Source organism: Heloderma suspectum, chromosome 3 (genome assembly GCF_057233095.1).
Source record: "Heloderma suspectum isolate Gila_16-S chromosome 3, 16-S_ref, whole genome shotgun sequence".
Lineage (NCBI taxonomy): Eukaryota > Metazoa > Chordata > Lepidosauria > Squamata > Helodermatidae > Heloderma > Heloderma suspectum.
Genome location: NC_139460.1, coordinates 154,443,150 through 154,464,110, shown reverse-complemented (window position 1 = coordinate 154,464,110; position 20,961 = coordinate 154,443,150). Strand labels below are relative to the sequence as shown.

At 42.7% G+C, this 20,961-nt stretch overlaps 1 protein-coding gene across 1 annotated transcript in view; it reads left to right on the top strand.

The window, feature by feature from the left end:
• The window catches only part of UGGT2 (UDP-glucose glycoprotein glucosyltransferase 2), a 98,823-nt gene that overhangs the window by 37,115 nt on the left and 40,747 nt on the right, over window positions 1–20,961 (top strand). The window contains exons 11-18 of the mRNA XM_084844748.1: window positions 1,812–1,903; window positions 3,501–3,651; window positions 7,456–7,575; window positions 13,690–13,775; window positions 15,292–15,427; window positions 18,169–18,300; window positions 19,579–19,740; window positions 20,773–20,896. Of these exons, the coding sequence (XP_084700874.1) occupies window positions 1,812–1,903; window positions 3,501–3,651; window positions 7,456–7,575; window positions 13,690–13,775; window positions 15,292–15,427; window positions 18,169–18,300; window positions 19,579–19,740; window positions 20,773–20,896 (1,003 nt within the window). The remainder of the gene's footprint in view (window positions 1–1,811; window positions 1,904–3,500; window positions 3,652–7,455; window positions 7,576–13,689; window positions 13,776–15,291; window positions 15,428–18,168; window positions 18,301–19,578; window positions 19,741–20,772; window positions 20,897–20,961) is intronic.

Below are 20,961 nucleotides of genomic sequence, written 5' to 3'. Positions count from 1 at the left end.
CAAAATCCTACAAGCTAGGCTTCAGCAGTATGCGAACCGAGAACTGCCGGAAGTACAAGCTGGGTTTCGAAGAGGCAGAGGAACTAGAGATCAAATCGCCAACATTCGCTGCATCATGGAGAAAGCAAGAGAATTCCAGAAAAACGTCTATTTCTGCTTCATTGACTACGCTAAAGCCTTTGATTGTGTGGATCACAACAAACTGTGGCAAATTCTTAAAGTGATGGGAGTACCAGACCACCTTACCTGTCTCCTGAGAAACCTGTACGAGGGTCAAGAAGCAACAGTAAGAACCAGACATGGAACAACCGATTGGTTCCAAATTGGGAAAGGAGTACGACAAGGCTGCATATTGTCACCCTGCTTATTTAACTTATATGCAGAGTACATCATGAGAAATGCCGGGTTGGATGAATCAGAGGTCGGAATTAAGATTGCCGGGAGAATTATCAACAACCTCCGATATGCAGACGATACCACCCTAATGGCAGAAAGCGAAGAGGATCTAAAGAGCCTCTTGTTGAGGGTGAAAGAGGAGAGTGCAAAAGCTGGTTTGAAACTCAACATTAAAAAAACTAAGATCATGGCATCTGGCCCCATCACTTCCTGGCATATAGAAGGGGAAGAAATGGAAGCAGTGACAGATTTTACTTTCTTGGGCTCCAAGATCACTGCAGACGGTGACTGTAGCCATGAAATTAAAAGACGCTTGCTCCTTGGGAGGAAAGCTATGGCCAACCTAGACAGCATAGTAAGAAGCAGAGACATCACCTTGCCGACAAAGGTCCATCTAATCAAAGCTATGGTTTTCCCAGTAGTAATGTATGGCTGTGAGAGCTGGACTATAAGGAAGGCTGAGCACCGAAGAATTGATGCTTTCGAACTGTGGTGCTGGAGAAGACTCTTACGAGTCCCCTGGACTGCAAGGAGGTCAAATCAGTCCATCCTAAAGGAAATCAACCCTGAGTGCTCATTGGAAGGACAGATAATGAAGCTGAAGCTCCAGTATTTTGGCCACCTAATGCGAAGAGAAAACTCCCTGGAAAAGACCCTGATACTGGGAAAGATTGAAGGCAAAAGGAGAAGGGGACGGCAGAGGATGAGATGGCTAGATAGCATCACGGATGCAATGAATATGAACTTGAGCACGCTCCGGGAGAGAGCACAGGACAGGAAGGCCTGGCGTGCTATGGTCCATGGGGTCACGAAGAGTCGGACACGACTGAACGACTGAACAACAACAATTTCTGCTCCAGGCCTGGCGCTGCTATGCACTAGGGTCAAGCAACCTCTTTCAGGCTTCACCATGGTGGGGTCAGAGTTGGGAATAGATGAAGATAGGAAATAGGTGTCTGAATGGGGCAGCAAGACTTTTTTAGCATATTGGCTGTAGTGGAAGGCTGCATTTGGGTTTTGCTACAGGCAGCAAAATATCTTGAACCTGCGCTGGTTTTCTCAGATGATTGGAGTTTGTTAAACAATAAATGCTGAACATAGCTTTCAGGAGTATAATGAGTCAAAGCAATGTAAAGCCTATCTACTGGGTTATTTGGTTTTTCCTTTTTTTGAGCTGTGAATATATAAAGGATGAATGATTCTAATGAGTAGTTAGCATCAAGTTTATTCTGTAGAAAAGAGAAGAAATTCCTTATCCTCAAGAATAATTAGGGGCTTAAGTTTGATCCACCCAGAATTAAATGCCATCTTGTCCAGAGAGACTTCAGATTTGAAGCATGTGGATATTCCTAAAATTCTTTTTTAAACTGTTTTGCCTAAAGTCATATTAACCTCAGCCATTTTTATTTTTCTAGCATCTACATAAAACTCTTGAACTTCAGCCTGGTGAAGCACGTCTATTTTTAAATGGCCTTCCTGTAGACTTGGATTTTCATGATCCATTTAGGTAAAGTATTAGTTCTGCAGCTTGTTTTCAGATATTTTCCTACTAAAAAAAGTGCCCGGTATCTTGACCAATAGCTCAGCCAAGCCTTAGCAGTCTCAAGAGGAATGTTAATGTGTCATTTTTTGGTTTTCTTTGTCTCCTTAAAGTCACTCATGACAAAAGAGCTAGAACTGGCAAAATTTTCCTGTCAGGGTCTAGACTCCATACCTCTAACCCTGTGACCTGGTTCACATATAATGGCAAGCCACCATGGGTGGATTTCCCCGTGGGCTTGCCGTTTTGCATTTTGAAAATTCAGGCTGTGGCAAGGGTGCACCACAGCTTGTCATTGCATGCGAACCCAGCGAGGGTGGGTTGTTGGGGTGATTAACAAGCCACCCAGAATATATGGCCTGTTTTAGGGCGGCTTGTTAACCACTCCAACAAACCACCCTTGCCGGGTTTACATATAATAACAAGCTGAGGTGCACTCCCTGCCGCAGCTTAAATTTTCAAGATGGCAACCAGCACCACAATGTGACTCCCACAGTCACCAGCCCTTCAGACCACCTTTGCCTGCCTACATCTTTACTGCCAGTAGTAACAGCCCTTTGTGTCTCTAAGTTCTATGTGTAGCTTTGCCCCAGTTCTCTTTTCTCCTTGGCTCTTTCTTCTTTTTAACCCCTGCTCCATCACCCACTGTGTCTTTGTTTAATATCCTGGCTTGTTAACAAACTGTGGTTAGAACCACCCTTTGCTCAGTTTGGATTTAGCAACAAACCATGGTTTGTTTACTAACCAGGAATGGAAAGCTTAACCCTCATCCACTCGCGTGGAAAGTAGCAAGGGAGTGTGCGAGCCTGAGACCTGGTCTGGCTCATTAGATGACAAAGCATGATTTTTTACTGAGCTCCCTTACATTCCTCTCTCTCCACACCGACAGTCTCCTGATCTCATGTGATGTGAAGTTTGCTCAGAGTCCTCTTTCTGATTAGACTCATTTTCTTGTCTCCTTTGCCCTTTGCCTCAGCTCTCATCCTCCACCTACCCTTCCTTCAAAGGGTGTTTTCAGATGGAGGCTCATAGCACTCCCAATGAGAAGGCATTGTGCAGCTGTTCTGTCTTCTCTTTCCTTAAGTGCTTTTCTACGGTAAGAGAAAAGATGGAAGAAGCGGTGGGAAAACACAGGAGGATTATGAGTGCAAGACAATGACGTCTGGATCCCCTGTAAAATTTTGTGAATGAGGCAGGGCAGTGGCACCATAAATGCCCCATCTGGAAGCACCCAGAGTTTTCTTTCGCAGTCCTTAGCTTCCCTATGGCCAGGAACCTCTTCCAGGCTCTCTGCTGACTGCTGTGCATTCTCTCCTCACGGAAGATGGGCGGCACATGCTTTGGTTCCCTGAGCAACCGAACATTACATGCCATTATGCCAGCTCAGCTAGTCAGTGTCGGACTCATCACTGCTGCAAGTGCAATCCAGTGTAAATATATCGTAAACAAAACATGAAGGGAAAGTTTACAAGGAATGTTGTTCAACTATTCCTCACTTTTGTTTTCCTTTTGGGCTATTCGATATGGTATTCTCCCTAATATAGCTTTTTTTAAAAATATAAAGTATTTTAGAAACTTTGAAGCTGGACGGGAAAGCAATGCATGGACTTCATTCCCTTGGAATTAAGGAAGATGTCCTTAGCAAATTGATGAGATTACCAATCCATTCTGAGAATGATGCTTATGCATTAGACATCCGTCACTCTTCTATAGTAGTAAGTAACCATACTTATTTATTTGCTAGTGTTTGAGGTGCTGCAAGATTCTTTGTTTTTCCTGCCACAATCTAACACAGCTGTCCCTCAGAAAATTGCATCTTTGAGACTTTAAATTTGTTCAGGGTGGTGGTGGTGGTGGTGGTGTGAGTAATGTGGTGGGTTGTCCACCGCTTCCAAAGCTTTCCTGGCTTGTGCCAGCCAGGGCAGGCAGTGGAAGGGGTGGCCTTACCTTTTGTTGATTTCAGTGGGAGGGGAAATGCCTGTGCCAATCCTGTGCCATTGTAACCCCTCGGACCAGCAGATCTGGGAGTTAGGATTGTTCTGTTAAGCACTAAAAAGGTGCAGAAAGTGCTCTGATCACAAAGACTTGGGGCAGGCTAAGTATATTAAAGTGCTACCTGTTTTTCTAATTCAGTTTAAATGACAGATGCAGGATAGGTTGCATTAATTTTTTTATATAAGGTCTGCTACACTACAGTTGGTGGCAGTGTTTGTATAAAATTCCTGAGACTTCTCTTGATTTACTTGTCAAAATGACTCTCGACCAGCAATGAGATACCACTTTTTTAGGATGGAGTCTTATGCCTGCCTATGTATGATGTGGGTCAGATGGTGGTGGTGGCTGTTTATACAGCTTTATCAGTGTGTATAGAACTTCACAGAGTAGTAAAAGAAAAAAGATAAGACCTTTGCCCCCAAACTATTTATTTACGTATTATGTACTTTCAGAATAAAAAGTCTCCCAAGGTGGCGTTCTACAAAAAAATAAAAAAATAAAATCCACACTAAAATCATACATCACAAATCCCCCTCCCCCCCCACAGCAGTAAAAAAAAGACTTCCGTGGTGGTGAAGGGGACAAAACAGCAAAGGTAACAAGCAGAGTGGGAGAGGGGGAACAAGACATTAGCATATGGGGTAATAGGCAATGGTTGTCTACATTTTGTTTAAAGTCAAACTATGCAGGAATGTTTGGGTCTTTAAAGAAAACATTTATATAGGATGAAAATGTTGAGTTGGATCCAAAAATCCATGAGCAGAATTCTGCTGAAGGAACCTCCCATGAGCAGAAGGAGTGTAGGTGATATTTCCTGATTTGCCCTACTTCCCCCAGCAGCCCCCTGTACACCCCCCCCCCCATTTGCTCTGGAGGGCTGGAGGGAACTCAGGAATAATATGGGAGATGGCAAAGGAGGCTGTAAGGGGAAGGGGGAATTTTGCCAACACTTCCACGAATGGAAGGAGTCCCTCAGTTTGGAGAAGGCCTATTCTGGATGCAAGCCAATATTACAAAGGATCTTTAGTAGAGAAGTTGCTCTCCAACTGAAGTATTGTGTGTGGTTGTGTTGTGTTGGCTGCTGAGAATGAGAAACAGAAATGAACAGTGACAGATTTGATAACTGAGAGCTTTTATTGGAGAATTATGCAGACTTCCAAGTTGCATCCAGTCTTTCCATTCTGCCTGTTGCTCAGTGTTTTTTGTGCACCAGAAACAATTTAATATATCTACCGACATGAGAAAATGTATTTTATATGGTTTCATGAAGTTATATGAACTTCATGAAAGTTAATACCTAGAGATTTAGGTATTGGCAGACATTCAGGTTTCTCACACACTGTTATTGAACTTGGTAACTATTGTTTAAGACTCAGGTGTAACTGGAGAAAAAAACAATGAAGTATAGATTATTCCTATGTGTAGTCAACTTATTAAATTCCTGTATTTATTAACTGTAAATGTGCATCAGTGGATAAGCAATTAAGGAAGAGTTGTCAGCATCAAATGATACATTTTTCTTATAATTGAGGAAGAAATTGAAAGGAAGAATCTCAAAGGATGCCAAATTGCCCTTTATTGACAAGTGTATGAATACTGGTAATGGCTGAGCAAATTTTAATTACTTGCTTACTGCAGTATATATTACACAATTCACAAGGGGACGAAACTTTCTTCTTTTTATATGTTTTTATAAGAAAACATTAACTTGCCTGTGATTAACTGTCATCAGACTGCAACAGGCCAGTTTTAATTTTTTTTAGCAAAGCTTCTCCCACTTTGTATTTGGTGTGATTTCAGTGTGCGTGTGCACATGTGTGCGCATGTGTATGTATTCCCTAGCTGATCTTGGCAGCACTGTGTGTTTTTCAGTATTTAAAATGAATCAGTTTGATTACTGATGATTACTACCTTTCTCTAGCACGGTGGTTTTCTTTCTAGCCCAGTGGTTTTCAAACTGTGCTCTGAAGAACCCTGGAGTTCCTTGGAATCTTAGTGAGAATATCAGTACGGGTGGATAAGCTTCTCTGAAATAGAGCTTATCCACCACGGTTGGTCTTATCCTATAGCAAAGCTGGTGGGGGGTCTTGGATATGTTCCAGACCAAAAATTGGGAACCTCTGTTCCTTGGGCTGAATACAGTCCAGAAGGCCAACCCACAGAGGCTTTGGGTGAGGCCCCATCCCCACTCCATAGCCCTGCCACTGTCAGAGAAGGGAGAGAAGAAGGAGAGTGACTGAACTGTAGCTTTCCTCGAGGCTACAGGTCAACTGTTTTCATTCCCTGCTCCCCTTGCCCAGTTGAGGGAGAGGAGCAGGGAGGAAAGCTGACTAGGGACTCAGCTGCTGGCACCTCAAGGAACAGTTCCTCGACATGCCAGCTGAGTCAGTTTCTCTCCTCCCTCTCCTTTTCCAAGTGGGGAAGGGGAGGAGGGAGTGAAGTTAGTGTGAGACTCAGCTGACGCCTCAGGGAGCAGCTCCTTGACAGTTTCCTAACTGGGACAGTGAGCAGTGGCCAAACTGGCATGCAACTCAGCATCTCCTTGAGGTGCCAGCTGAGGTCTATGTATATGTCTGTATATGTGGTGGGGGGAGTGGGGGCAAGTGCATTGGGATGCATGCTAGCAGTCGTTGTGGCTCCAGCCACTGCTGTCATGTGGTCCCTGACACACTTGTCTGGAGCCAATTCAGCCCTTGGGCCAAAATAGGTTCCCCAACCTTGTTCTAGACAACGGCTGGGTCGGTTCAGCTATAACATGAACCTGGGTAGGTTCAGCTATAACATGAAACCATGATTTGTTTTAATGTTTGAGCCCAGGCCTGCCCCAAAACCAAGATTAGGTTGGAGCCAAAAAACCAGGATATGAAACTACAGTTTGTACTAACTGTAGTTTGCTGTTTCTGTCTTAATTCATAAACCATTGACAAACCACATTTAGGCCCATTGCTTCACTGCATTAGGCTGCTGCATGGGGTGGACCTATGAACCTGAGTCCTGAGCAGATGGGGAAACAAAAGCAGACAAGCTTCTCAAAACCATAGTTTGGTTGTTGGAAGTTTGAAACTATGGTGTGATTCTTTACTATGGTTAGGACAAACCATGGTTTTTCCTTAGGTCTGAACCCAGCCTGTGTTTTCAGTTCACAGGATTTGTCTTCTGTCTTGTGTGACCCCTCTCCCTTGCCACAGAGGTAAACAGTCTGAAGAGGAGAGCCTCCTGTATTCATGGAGGCTCTCCATATGCAAGCCAGAATACCCACAAATTGAGGGTGACAAATGCGACGAGGGAGAGGGGCGGGGCTGGAGCACTCCTTCTCCTCATGTGTTTGCCCTATTCAGGTTCAGAATGCCTGAATAGGGCTAAAGAAGCCCCTAAATGTGCTTAAGATTGCAGACTTACATTCATGTGTTCAGTATTATGCTATTAGCCTGGATCTTTTGAGAGAATTATGTTTGGCTATAATGTTTGATTGATTTTAATGGTAATGTTGCCAAAGGTCACAATCACTGCTATGTTTTTTCTAGTGGATCAACGACATAGAAAAGGATCAGATGTATGACAAGTGGCCTTCAAGTTTTCAGGAACTTCTTAAGCCAGCATACGCAGGAATGATGCGGCAGATTCGACGCAATTTATATAATTTGGTATGTATTTGTTTGGGGGTGGATGGTATTGGGCAAATGACTTGTCTATTCTTTAAATATCCTGAAATTAGAGCCACGCTAGATATTAAGGGTTGTGTGGAAGGCACTGAAAAGCCCAAGCTCTTATACGCCCACCCACCCCGAGGCAGCAGTCCACATGCTAGCTCACTGAAGAGTGCATCACTGAATTGCATGCAAAGCATGTACAACAGTGCTGGATTGCATGCAAAGTAAGGTACAGCAGCATATGCAGCAGTGCTAGTCTCCATGATGACACTATCATGGGCATGCTTTGTATCTGACTGGACAATGAACAGGAGAAGATATTTAAAATTCTACTTCACCCGACGCCCCCAGATTTCCACCATAGGAAAGAGCACTTTGGTGCCCTCCATCTCAGGACCTGAATGTGCAAATCAGTTATAATTGGAATCTTCTGGAGTAAATTGGGGCACTGGGCCTTGTTTTGGAGCAGCATACCCCTGCGTAATGTAAGTCTGCATAATGTAAGGTGCAAGGCAATATGTTTTTCTTTGCCTGGGTGTATGTGCAGTCTAATTTGACCTGTCCTGACCACAACCAGGCCTTCACAGGGTATGATGGATAGTATGCCAGGAATTGCAGGACCTTGGATAGTTCCAAGCAGACAATGTGCTCTAACCACGTCCGGAGCTCAACTGAGGCCTTTTATCCCTCTTGGGCCAGATTACGAGCATCTCTAAACCAGCCTAAAATCCCACATTTCTGCTTCCGTTTTAAATGCAGGATCACAACGGACTCCCTTTACACGTGCTTCCTTTTCTCCCTCCCCTTTCCCCCTCCTCCTCCCCCTTATCTGAGTCTTCCATGTGTTTCATTGATTTAGCTTCTCTTCTTGCAGCTTTTTTTTCACAAAGGGAACTCTACCAGAACTCAAGCAGGGTAATCTGATACCTCATTATCTCTGATCTATTTAAAAACGAAATATAGGTCATTTAGTGCAGAAGACACCCTGGAGGTTCACAACATGTTGGATCAGTTTGGGGGTGCTCTTGGATCCAGAACTGTCACTTGAGGCACAGGTGAACTCAGTGGCACGGAGCACTTTTTATCAGCTTAGGCTGGTATACCAATTACGCCCTTATCTGGACAGAGATAGCCTAGCTACAGTGATCCATGCTCTGATAACTTCTCGTCTGGATTACTGCAATGCGTTATACGTGGGGCTGCCTTTGAAAACGGTCCGGAAACTTCAGCTGGTCCAAAATAGGGCAGCAAGATTGTTAACAGGGACTGGCCTGCAAGCTCATATTACGCCAGTACTTTTCCAGCTGCACTGGCTGCCAGTCCATTTCCGGGCCCGATTCAAAGTGCTGGTGTTAACATTCAAAGCCCTTAACGGCTTGGGGCCAGGTTACCTGAAGGATTGCCTCCTCCCATATGTGCCTGCCTGGACCTTAAGATCATCGTCAGCGGCCCTTCTCCATGAGCCCCTGCCAAAGGAAGTGAGGCGGGTGGCTACTAGGAGGAGGGCTTTTTCTGCTGTGGCACCCTGGCTCTGGAATGAGCTCCCTAGTGAGGTTAGCCTGGCGCCTACATTGTATTCCTTTCGGCGCCAGGTGAAGACCTTTTTATTTTCCCAGGCATTTTAGCATTTTAGCTTTCTAAACTTTTATCTTTGCTGTTTTAAATCTGTATTTTAAACTCCTCCTCTGCTGTTAGGTTTTATTGTGGTTGTATCATTATATTGTGGTTTTAATGTTCTATATACATTTTAAATTGTTTTATTGTGTGCTGTTTGGTTTTAATTTTTGTGAACTGCCCAGAGAGCTTCGGCTATTGGGCGGTATAGAAATGAAATAAATAAACAAACAAACATCATCTAAAGGACCTGCAAACTTCCATGAATGAGCAATCTCAATAGCAGTATAAAAGCTCCATGTGAAGAAGCCCTACACCTCTTAGGCTCTGCCTGGTTCCAAAAAAGGGGAGAGCCTTAAAGGCAGGGGTGCTAAACCTCCAGCCCACAGGCTTAATTCAGCCTGTGTTGCACCCCAAACCAGCCCGTGCAGTCTCTTGGGGTTCCTCCAGGGGGCAGGGCGTAGGCTTCAAGCCCCACCCCCAGGAGGAATCTCCTTGGAGGGCATCCCATCCAGCAGTCAAGTACTGTTAGGTTCCAAAAGGGGATCTGTCTTGGGGACACAGCCTGGGCCTGACTCACCTGCATGGGGAAGAGTAGCCACTTTCCCCAGCATGGGCAAGTCCCAACAGCTCATCCATGCTGCTATCTCTGATCTGACTTAAATGGTTAGTCCTCTGGTCAAGGGCTTAGCGCTCCCATCGCCTCCAAGTCAGTTCCCACTTTCTGCATTGTCTGCATTGGCCACCAAGTACTGTGGAGTCCCCAAAGGGAATCTGTTTCTGGGATGCTGCCTCTGAGTCCCAGTTCAAGGTGGACTCCAGCTGAACGAGATCCTGTCTAGCATGCTCCAGTTCGGTGTTGCAACCACTGCAACTTGCATCACTGGTTTTCCTGATCTGGCTGATTCCTCCTCCTCTGTGTCAGAATCTTGGCCCAAGGTTGGAATTTTGATAGAATTGCTGGCTTCTGTTTGGGGGCAGGCTTTGTGTAAGCTACCCCAGACCAGAGTTGCAGAACATGTGTTCTATTCATTCGCACCAAACCAAATCCATATATAGGCAAGAACTGGCATACACTAAATGGCCAGAAAGTTGGAACAGTCGAACTGTATCTTTAAAATAGACAAACCTGTCAATTTGCTGTCTGTGGGTTGATTTATGCATTATCTTTACAGTATAGGACCTTCAGGATGTTGCTACATCATTCACACATCTCTTCCTTCCTTCCTTCCTTCCTGCCAAAAAAGGAACTTTACCCTGCCCCTCAGCCAAAAAAAAAAAAAAGGTTCTCAGAGCAGCTTACAAAGATTAATAATCAGACCTGCCCTTAGGCTTACAGTCTAAATACATGACAAAAAAGGAAAAGGGATTTGGAGGAGGAGGGGAAAAAAGCAAATTTGGGGACTATTTCTTAGTTACATGATTCCTGTAAACAGATTCCTGTATTCAGAATGAACCAGTGTGGTATGGCACCTGACAAGGTGGAATTAGCTCCCACGCCACAACAGCAAGCATGAATCAGTCCTGTGGCCCAGAGAGAATTCTGTGGTATTTTGATACAAATGAATCCATAAATGTACATTTTATCTGAGAATTTGGCAACATATTTGATGTTTGGAAACCTCTTGCAATGATTATGCTTGTCTCCTACTTGATGGCATTGTATAATGGTTAGTGTTGACTACTAGAAATCCCGAGCTATCCCAGCTTTCCTAGCAACATGGGCAAAGGGGGGTCATAATGAAAACTAGGCTTCTTTTAACTGTGGAGTGTTTTACTTTTCAACATTATTGTTCTTTTGGAAGTTAAATGAAAATTAGAATTTCTGGTATCAGCAAAAGGCATCAAAATGGATTTTTGTCAGTCAATCACCTACTGATTCTTCTAGATAGAATCATAGAATAGTAGGGTTGGAAGGGGCCTATACTACTGGGGAAGAACAACCTACATCAGAGGTGGGCAACACACTGTTCCCTGAATTCAGTAAAAATAATTTTTTTGGAAGAAAAAGAATCATCCATAGCACCTACAGAATGCCAAAAGGGTCAAAATTAACTTGCAAACAATCTAATTTTGACCCTTTGGGCACTCCATAGCTGCTACAGATGCCATTTTGGGGGGTACTCCCAAGGCCTCCCACAGTTGTCCATTCCTGACCTACATCATTACCTAAGTGCTCCTAATCTAGAGAAAGTAATTGTGTGAAGACAGGCATTCACAATTCTCTCTTGGGCTGCACCATCCAAACTTCAGACCCTTCCTGTTAGTGCATTACAGAAAAAATGCATATAAAATGTGAAGCCTTATGGTTGGTTGACTTTTAAATGCTGAAACTCTCTTCAACCCTGGTGAAAATAGCAGGCTTCTATTCTCCTTTGTGATTAAACTTTTAATTTAAGAACACTTTACTATGAGAATGCCTACTGATGTCTGTCTGGAAGTACATCTATACACTATATTAAATCCTAATGCAGTTTACATGAGGCAGCTTATTTCTTCTTAGTGTGAGAAGCTCATTCCTGATCTCCATTTTCTCAAACTAATTAATACTGGCTGCACATATTCGAGGGAACCAGCATGTTGTTGCTTTGTCAGTTGGGGTGTCGTGTGTTGATGGTTATGGCCAAATGAGTAGGTACAGTTATAAGAATTCACCTCAAGTTTCTAAAATCTCACTTCCCTTATTCCAGCTTGAGCTTTCCAGATTTGTGTTGCACTGAGCGTAAGATGAGAAGTTGCAGTCTAAAATATTCAACAACAAAAAATGAAAATGATAAATATTGCTGTCGAGTAATCATTTCTCCAGAGTAAAAAAAAATATTTGCAGACAAAATGTAGATATCATACATATTTTAAGTATTGTTCTTCTCCACCCCCCACAAAAGTGTCATTAATCAGAGGTTCACTGCAGAAAGCGATAAATGTATGCATTTTGGGGATTTCTGAACAAAACAAGAATGACAATTCTGCTACTGTTTATCACCCAGTGGTGAAGGTTTTACTACAAATGCATAAATTCCAATGTTGCCTCCAGGAATGCCAACAGACTTCTGTATTTTTTCATTTTTTCCCCTAGACGTTGTTAGGAATGTGTAAGACTACAGACTGCTTTCTGATACTGTTTGAACTAGTTCTCACTAAAGTGGTAAATCTTTGTCTGGGCTGCATCACTTCAGACTGCAGGTGATGGTTCACCAAATGGGAACCACTTCAGTGCAAGATCATTATTTTCACGTAGGGCCTTTCATACATAACAACGGCCCATGGATTAAAAAAAACATGGGCTGTCGGGGACGAACAGGAGAGAGCAGGTGCACCAGCCATGTCTGCTTTTAATCAACAACCTATTATCAGTTCCTTCATAGGCTGCTGAGTGTGATGTCTGAACCCAGACTGATGGGTTGTTTAGGGGCTAAACAACTCAGCTGTTGACCCAACAACAAACCATGGCTTAACTGCTGGGTTGTTTAGTCCCTGAACAACCCATTGGTCTGAGTTTGGACATTATGCTCAACAACCTATGAAGGAGCCAATTGTGGTTTATTGAATAAAGGCAGAAGTGGCGGGCACGCAGGAGGCAGTACACTTGCTCTCTCCTGCTCAAATATGACAGCCCATGGGCGATTTCAATCATGGGTTGTCATTATGTACAAAGCAGATCATTGAATGCTAGTATGTCAGGTGGTTTGGTTTGGTTAGAACTCTTCTCTCAGAAATCAACATTTTTTGGATGGTGAAGATTCAGTTGTGAGTCTACAACTGCAGTTTGAAGTAGTGTAGACCAAAACAGATTTACTGTCTCAATGAGAATTGTTTATTTAAAATTTTATAAGCTGCCTTTGTGGACCAAGTCCACCCAAGGCGTGAACAAAATATACAAATAAAAATGCAATCATATAGTATTATAATAAAACATTTAAAATTAAAACTACAATACATCAATAACCAATCCATCAAAATATAATTCAGCCAGTCTAAAAAATATTTTCAGAACCACAGCAACAATACTTCAATAAAACAGCAGTATGACCAATTAAAAGCCATTGGAAACAGGTGGGTTTTCAAAACCTTTTTTGATATCACAACTGAGGGACCAACCACACCCTCTTAGGGGCCACTACTGAGAGGGCCCTAACACTCCTACCTGCCATTTTAATTGATCTTAAAGGTGGGCCAGTAAAGTAGGGCCTAAAGTAGGGCCTCTGGTGCTGATCTTAAACTGCAGGTGGTCCTTCAGATATTCTGGCCCCAAACCATTTGTGGCTTTAAAGGCTAAAGCCAGCACTTTGAATTTAGCCTGGAAATATACTAGTAACCAGTGCAATTCAAGTGATTTGTTCTGACCATCTGACCCCAACGAGCAGACAAGTGGCTGCACTAGCTGAAATTTGCAGGTTTCCCTTGGGGGCTCCCCTGGGGCTATTAAATCTGCAAACAATAGAGAAAAGAGAATGTACAAGAATGATATAGGACCAATGAATTATCTCCTTTTAGGTCTTCTTTATTGAGCCTACCCAAGAAGAAGCAGCAGGCTTCATGAAACTTGTTGAGGTAATCTACAGACAAAAAGTTCCTATTAGGTAAGTTAACATTGGGATGCTAATCTGAGATTACTGTTGTTGTGGTGTTAGCATTTACATCCCCACTTCTCTGTAATCCACACCCTTCTGTATAGGAGAAAGCAAGAGCTGTGTGAAGGTCATACATGTATGTATTTTGATGAATGTATGCTCTTTTGGAACTCATTACCAACTGCAGCTTCTCAATGAGGGTAAACCTGGATAAATAGACATACAAGATCTTTATACACTGGTGTATCATCTGAGTTAGTGTCATGCATGGTGACCCTTTGATTTCCATGCATTGCTGATTTTCTATTTGCAAACATAGAAAGAAATCTCAATCTAAATGCATTTAATTGGAAACGGGATTTTACTTGGAAGAGTATACTCTCTTTAACCAAACCCCATGTATCATATCTGCATGCTGATTATTTGCACCAGTAGTCAACTGTCCTTCCTTCCATCCATAGGATGACAACTGCAAGATTAGAAGTATTTGTAGAGTACTCACAGCAGAGATGCCCAAGTTCACCCACTTCCCTTTCCCTCCTCCTTCATGCATAAGATGAAGAAGTTCAAAGCTTCCAGTTGCTCTTTTGAATGAACAACAGTTTCCAGTTATGTCTGAATATGGGAAACTAGTTTGTTCTAATCACAGTTAGTGCAAAGAAAACAGGATCTGAAACCACGGTTGGATCCTGATTTCTTTGAACAAACTGTGGTTAGAACAAGCCACAGTTTCCCATGTTCAGGCATAACTGGAAACTGTGGTTTATTCAAAACAGCAAATGGAAGTTTTAAACTTCTTCCCCTTGCACGTGTAGGATGAGGGAAGGAGTGGGGGCTTGTGAGCCCAAGGCTTGTCCCTGCAGATCCTCAAAACACTAAACCATGATTTAGCTTTATGTCTGAACTGGGCCAATTTAAGCTCAGTAACCAAAGTTTGTGAAGGGCTTCGAAACCAGGATATTGAACAATGATTTGAAACGGATTTGTCATCACAGTCAGCGCTAACTCTACCATTACATAATAATTCATAAGCCATTAACAAACCACAATTCTGGCCATTGCTCCATCTCAAGAGGCTGCTGCACAAACTTAAAGCTGAGTGCTGATCAGGTGGTAAATGGAAGCACAAAAGCAGTCTAAAGCATGGTTTACTTGTAAGTTTGGAATCTCAAACAATGTTGTGGGTTCTTAACTGTCCTTAGTACAAACCATAGTTTGGTGCAATGTCTGAATGGAGGCACTATAAAAAGCAAATAGGTCTAGGCTATCCAACCCTCTAGTTTACCTCTTGGTTGTCTACACAGGCAGAGTCACTGACAATTTCATTAAAATGCTGTTAGATGTTGTAACCCACCTGTGGATCGCTTTCATATTTTGCATGTTGTCAGTTAATTCTTGCTGTTGGAATGTTAGCCCATTAGATATGCTTTTGCGTGTAAAGGCTGAAGCGGTATATTTTAATCTGCTTTTGATATAATTTCATAAACGTTGCTGTTCTTACAGTATTCTTATTTTTTCTGAACAGAATTGGATTTGTTTTCGTCGTAAATACTGATGAAGTCGTTGATGGAAATAAGGATGCAGGAGTAGCTTTATGGAGAGCTTTTAACTACGTTGCAGAGGAACTGGATATTCCTGAAGCTTTTGCCGCCATAATACATGTTAGTGCTTGAAAACAGATAAAAATAATGTTTTACTTCAGGTTGCCCTTGCTTTCCTGCAGGTACAATGTAGCCACAGGGCAGTACCTTTTTAAATTTTGAAGATATGGCATCGCATTTATCAAAAAATACTTCTTTCCTAACTAGTTTTGTTCTTATTGTAACTGCTAGTTTGTAAGCTTTCTTGAGAACAAATGAATGTTCTTAGCAAGTGTGTGTGTGTGAGTCTGAATGAGCCAGAAATAATTTATTTCAACTCCCTTCCCTAAGTTAGAATCCCCCACTTTAGATTATGGTGCATGTAGTTGAGATGTGCAGGCAGAAAGTGGCAGGTAGCTTAAGACAAGGATGGGCAGAAAATAGATCTCCAGATGTTTTGGACTTTTAACTCCCAGCATTCCTGACCATTGGCCATGCTGGCAGGGTCTTTTGGGAGTTGAAGTACAAAACATCTGGAGATCTACTTTCTGCCCACCCCAGGCATAAGATGACTCAAGGAAGCAAGCAGGAAGATTCACTGCAGGTGAAGGAAAAGAAAACCCAGAGGGACACTAACCAGCCCATGGGGGTGGGGTGGTCTTAGGATTTCCTTCCTGAACCCAACTATTGTTAAGCCTGAAGTAGGAAACTAAATTCTGGGAGAGGTTGAACCTGGGCAGCGGTGAGAAACATACCCATGCTAGGCATTATTTTGAAAGAGACTGAAAATAAAACAGTTAATATCGTAATGCCTTTATATAAATCTATGGTGTGGGTTCATTTGGAAAACTGTGTGTAGTGCTGGAAAAGGGTGACCAAAATTATCAAGAGGGTAGAGCACCTTCCCTACAAGGTTTTTAGTTTTGGGAGCTTTTTAGTTTAGGAAGAAAAGAGTATCAGAAGATCAGAGGATATAAAACTTGGGATCATCCAATGAAATTGATTGGTGGTAGATTCAGAACAAACAAAAGAAAATGCTTCACATAATGCATATTTGTATTATGGGATTTGCTGCCACATGATGAGCTATTGTCCACTGGTTTAGATGGTGTCTTAGATGACTTTAAAATGGGATTCGACTGGATGATATGACTATCATGCCTACTAACAGTGAATTCAAGTGGTTGAGTGCCAACAAGATTGGTGCCAAATTGGGGCTACTGAAAAACAAGAGGGAGATATTGGCACACTTCAGTGAATCCTGAGATATGCAGAAGTACAACATGTGTTCACACACACACACACACACACACACCCCAAAGCGGGCAACCTTCCCAAACAGCTGAATGAGAACTGAGCATGCTCAGTGGCCTCCAGAAGTCATGGAATGTTGAGTGTCAGTTGGAAACAGAAAACAGTGGGGGAGGTGTGCATTTTCTTGTTTGAGCCCTGAATATTATCCTGGAGAGGGCATGGCTGGCTAGCTGGAACCCTGAGCAAGAGAAGAGCATTCCTCAGGCTGGTGAAGATGCACTGTAATATTTTGTTGCAGGTCCCACTTATAGCTGCTAGTCATGATAGCTACATCTCAAGGTTCAGGGGCATTACACCTCTCAATATCATTTGCTGGGGTCAAACCGCAGGGGAGGGCTGTTGCAGCCTATGTGCCTTGCTTGTGGGATAGAAGCTTCTAGCTAGCCACGTTGGGAAGCAGGATGCTGAACGAGATAAACATGAGTTCTAATCTAGCAGGGATTCTTTTTATTTTCAGGTCGTGTGTCTCAATCTTAATAAGACGTAAATCAGGGGCGGGCAACTGGCCCAGATGATGTTGGACTGCAACTCCCATCAGCCCTAGTCAGCATAGCTAAAAGTCAAGATGATGGGAGTTGCAGTCCAACCACATCTGGAGGACTGCAAGTTACCCACCCATTGTGTAAGCAGACTTTCCCACTAGCTTGGTGCACTTGATGTTTAGGGCAGATATGGCAAAAGAGCAGACAAATGGATTTAAGGGAGCCAATGTTATCTTACTGAATGTCCTGGCAGAGGATGGAAATTCAAGGTGCCTAAGTGGGGATTTAGAATGAAACCTTCTGACCCTATCAACCAAAACAGAAACAGCTGAATAACGTTTTTTAAAAGGTAGTTCTTTAATTTTATCCAACTCTTTCTCAAAGCCAGCAGCATTTTGTTCTCCCAAAGCAGTTCTGGGGAGGCTGTTCCAAAGTTGTATGCTAGTAATAGAAATCACTCCATTTCCAACTTTATTAGTGGCTGATTTATAACTGTGAGATTTTACACCCTCCCCCTCCTTGTCTCAACTTTAATAGCTCTGCTTGCTATGCTGTGGGATTTCTAACATGACAACTTATTTAGCAATTCACTTGTATTTTTGGTCTTCTAGAATAAAGTCACTTACATGACAGCTTTATTATGTAAATATTTGCCATAGTTGCTTGAATCATTTCATGGCTGGGTACTGGAAAGACATGAGATGGATGCACATAATTGTACAGGGAAATAAATGCTAGTTTTATTCTTTTCCCCTGTATTTTTCATTTTCCCTTAGTGCACAGAAGTGAATATGATGGATGAATTTTAAGGGAGAGTTCATTGAAGTTTAATTGGTTAAAGGTATTAAAGTGTACCGTCGCTTGGTTACTGCTGAAAACTAGGTAATAACGTAAACTAGATGGGTCTGTGATTGGGTGACAGGAGCCTTTAAAACCCACTTGTAGTGTGGTAATAAAAATTTAATATAATACGAATACATCAGTAGAATGGGTTATCTCATTTCTTTATCTCTCTGCTTTAATTAGATGTACCGTGAAGTAAAAGATGGCGGTGTACTTTCTGTGGAGCATGTGAAGCGTGTTCTTCTCAGTGTATTTCCTCATGCTGACATGCAAGACATCCTGGGCATTCATTCCTACTATGATGAGAAGAGAAAGGTAGAAAGAGTAGAATTGCTAGATGAAAGCACCTTTCACACAAATCCATTGACGTGCTTGGCACTGAAACTTGCAGTTTGGGAGATTCAGTTTTTCCTAGTCCCCAATGCCAGTCACCTATTTCACAGATTCATGCCTTGTACTATCAGTACAGCAGCATGGGTTTGCACTGTAATGCTGCTATAGTGACCATCAGATGAGTCAATGTGGCATTTTTAAAAGGTTTCAGCTGTCCAGGGGTCAAGCAAAGCAGGGAAATAGGAAATGATGCAATCCCTTGCCACTTTCCGGGGAGTAAGCCCCATTGAATTCATGTTGACATTTATAGGACTACACTAGCAGTCCCGTTGAACTCAGTGGGACTTACTTCTGAGTTGACACTTCCAGGATTGTGCTGTTAGTCATCCTCCATTGACTTAAGTAAATTCAGCATAATACTTGGATTTGTCAGTAAGCTTCAGAACAGAATTAGCAGCTAACATTCAGGAAAGTGGAGTTACCCCAGGGGTGCAGAACCTCAGGCCCGGGGTCCAAATCAGGCCCTTTGGGGGTCATAATCTGACCCTCTGGGGTTCTCCAGAAGGCCATGACCCCTTCCCTTGTCCCCACCCCTTTTCTCAGTCACTGGTTGTTTGGTGCCTTCCTGGCTTTTGTGCATTTTTCCCCATTCTGAAAGGCTGGAATGCCTCTCCTAAAGCTTAGTTTCTGGCAGCAAGAGATTTAAGCTAAAATATGCTGGTATTTTTGGCCCCAACTCTTTTGCCTTTGGCCCTGCCCACCACTGGAATGTGGTCCCCAGAGAGCTTCTCCAAAATGGAATTTGGCCCTCAGGCTGAAAGGCGTTCTCCACCCCTGAATTACATTGTTCCACTTGCCTGTCATGGGATCCTCCCATGCCTATAGCAGTGTGTGTTTCTCTGCACATTCTGATTGCATTTATCCATGACTTCATAATGGGAGTGCAAATATTCGGATGCCATCAGCTAAGTTGCAATGCTCCAGGTCTAAGCAAAAGTCAGAGTCCTTGTGAATTTTTGATAATTTTCATACATTGTTTCAGGAAAGTATATTCTCATTTAGTAAATAATAGCTTTGTTTTGTTTTGTTTTCAGAAATTGCTTTCTGGGAGGTTGTAAGGGAGTAATAAATTACTTTGCATCTGTGCTGTCCCAACAAATAGTACATGGATGTTTGTGTTCATTGTCTCTTGATATCTAATCACTTCTTTTCTCCAGTCAGCTACATTCTGTGTAATTATGACATCCCTGATCTGTCTAGGCAGGAGCAGTGTTTTATAAGAAGACTGGCCTGGGTCCATTGCCTCAAGCTCTCTTTAATGGCGTGCCCTTTAACAGAAAAGAGATGAATGTGGCAGAGTTAGGGACCTCTCTGCTGAAGATCATGGATGCCACAGAGTCCTTTCAGCGGGCAGTGTTCATGGTATGTTTAGCATTTATCTGAAGAAGAATATGCAGTGAAATATTGTCTAGTAGATTGCTTCAGTGGTGCTTCTATTCTACATCTTCTATAATGAGGTGGTTTGGAATTAATGTTGTGAAAACCTAAATGGCATCATTATTTTAATTTGCAGTCATGATTTTGGAACCTAATATATAATGATTATCCATGCTTTAGAATTTAACTGAGCACTTGTTAATCTTTGAGACGCTTGAAGCCACAGTATGAAGATGAATATTGGTAAGAAAACATGGACTGGATAAGAGACGTCTCTTTCCACATGTTCTTTTTCTAAAAATCCTTTTCTATAGAAGGGTTGCATTGTTTATTAATGATAATATAAAATGTTCACAAAGTCTGTGTAAAAGGGGAGAAACGCTCAGATTTGGCCCTGATGTTCAAGTTGGGGCAGAAGCCCACTCACACACATTTATGTCTGTCACGATGCTGGGACTCAGGCAGCCTTCGAGACCTAGCAGGATGGAAAGCAGGAGGCCTGAGTTCCAAAGACCAGAGCCTAAGGAGATAATCCAGCAAGCAGTTGGGTGGGCAGGCAGACAATGGAAGATGGGCCAATGTTTATAGTGTGACCTGGAAACATTTATAGCCCTATCAGGTCAGGGGGAGCCAGTGGTAGAGTCACTCTGGATCCTGAGAGAACATCATAACCTAGAAAACCTTTCAGCCAGCAGCTGGCTCATTAGTTTGGCTGTCAGAAAGCACTTATCTGATGGATACTGCCTCTAGTCTTGGGCGCTCCTGACAATATCTTAGCCTCAAGCCTGATGTCCTCCAGATGTGCTGCACTGCAACGCCCATAATTCCCAGCTAGCATGGCCAATATGCTGGGTGGGAATCATGAGAGTTATAGTCCAATACATCTGGAGGGCACCAGCTTGGGAAAGGCTGTCTTAGAATGTATGCAGCCTTGGATGAGAGCACTAACTGTATTCTAAACTAAAGTTATCAAATGGTGCAGAAATAAGAGTGAAACTTGGGTTGTTGTGTTTACAGGGCTTGCTGAATGATCATAAAGATGCAGTAGACTTCATCATGGAGCAACAAAATGTCGTTTCACATATACATGACAAAATTCTTGACACTGAAAAAAGATACCTGAAGTTTGCATCACCATCAGGTTAAACCAAGCACTGCTTTCTATATATTTCACTCTCTCTCTTTGCTCCTCACTTTGTTTCCCTA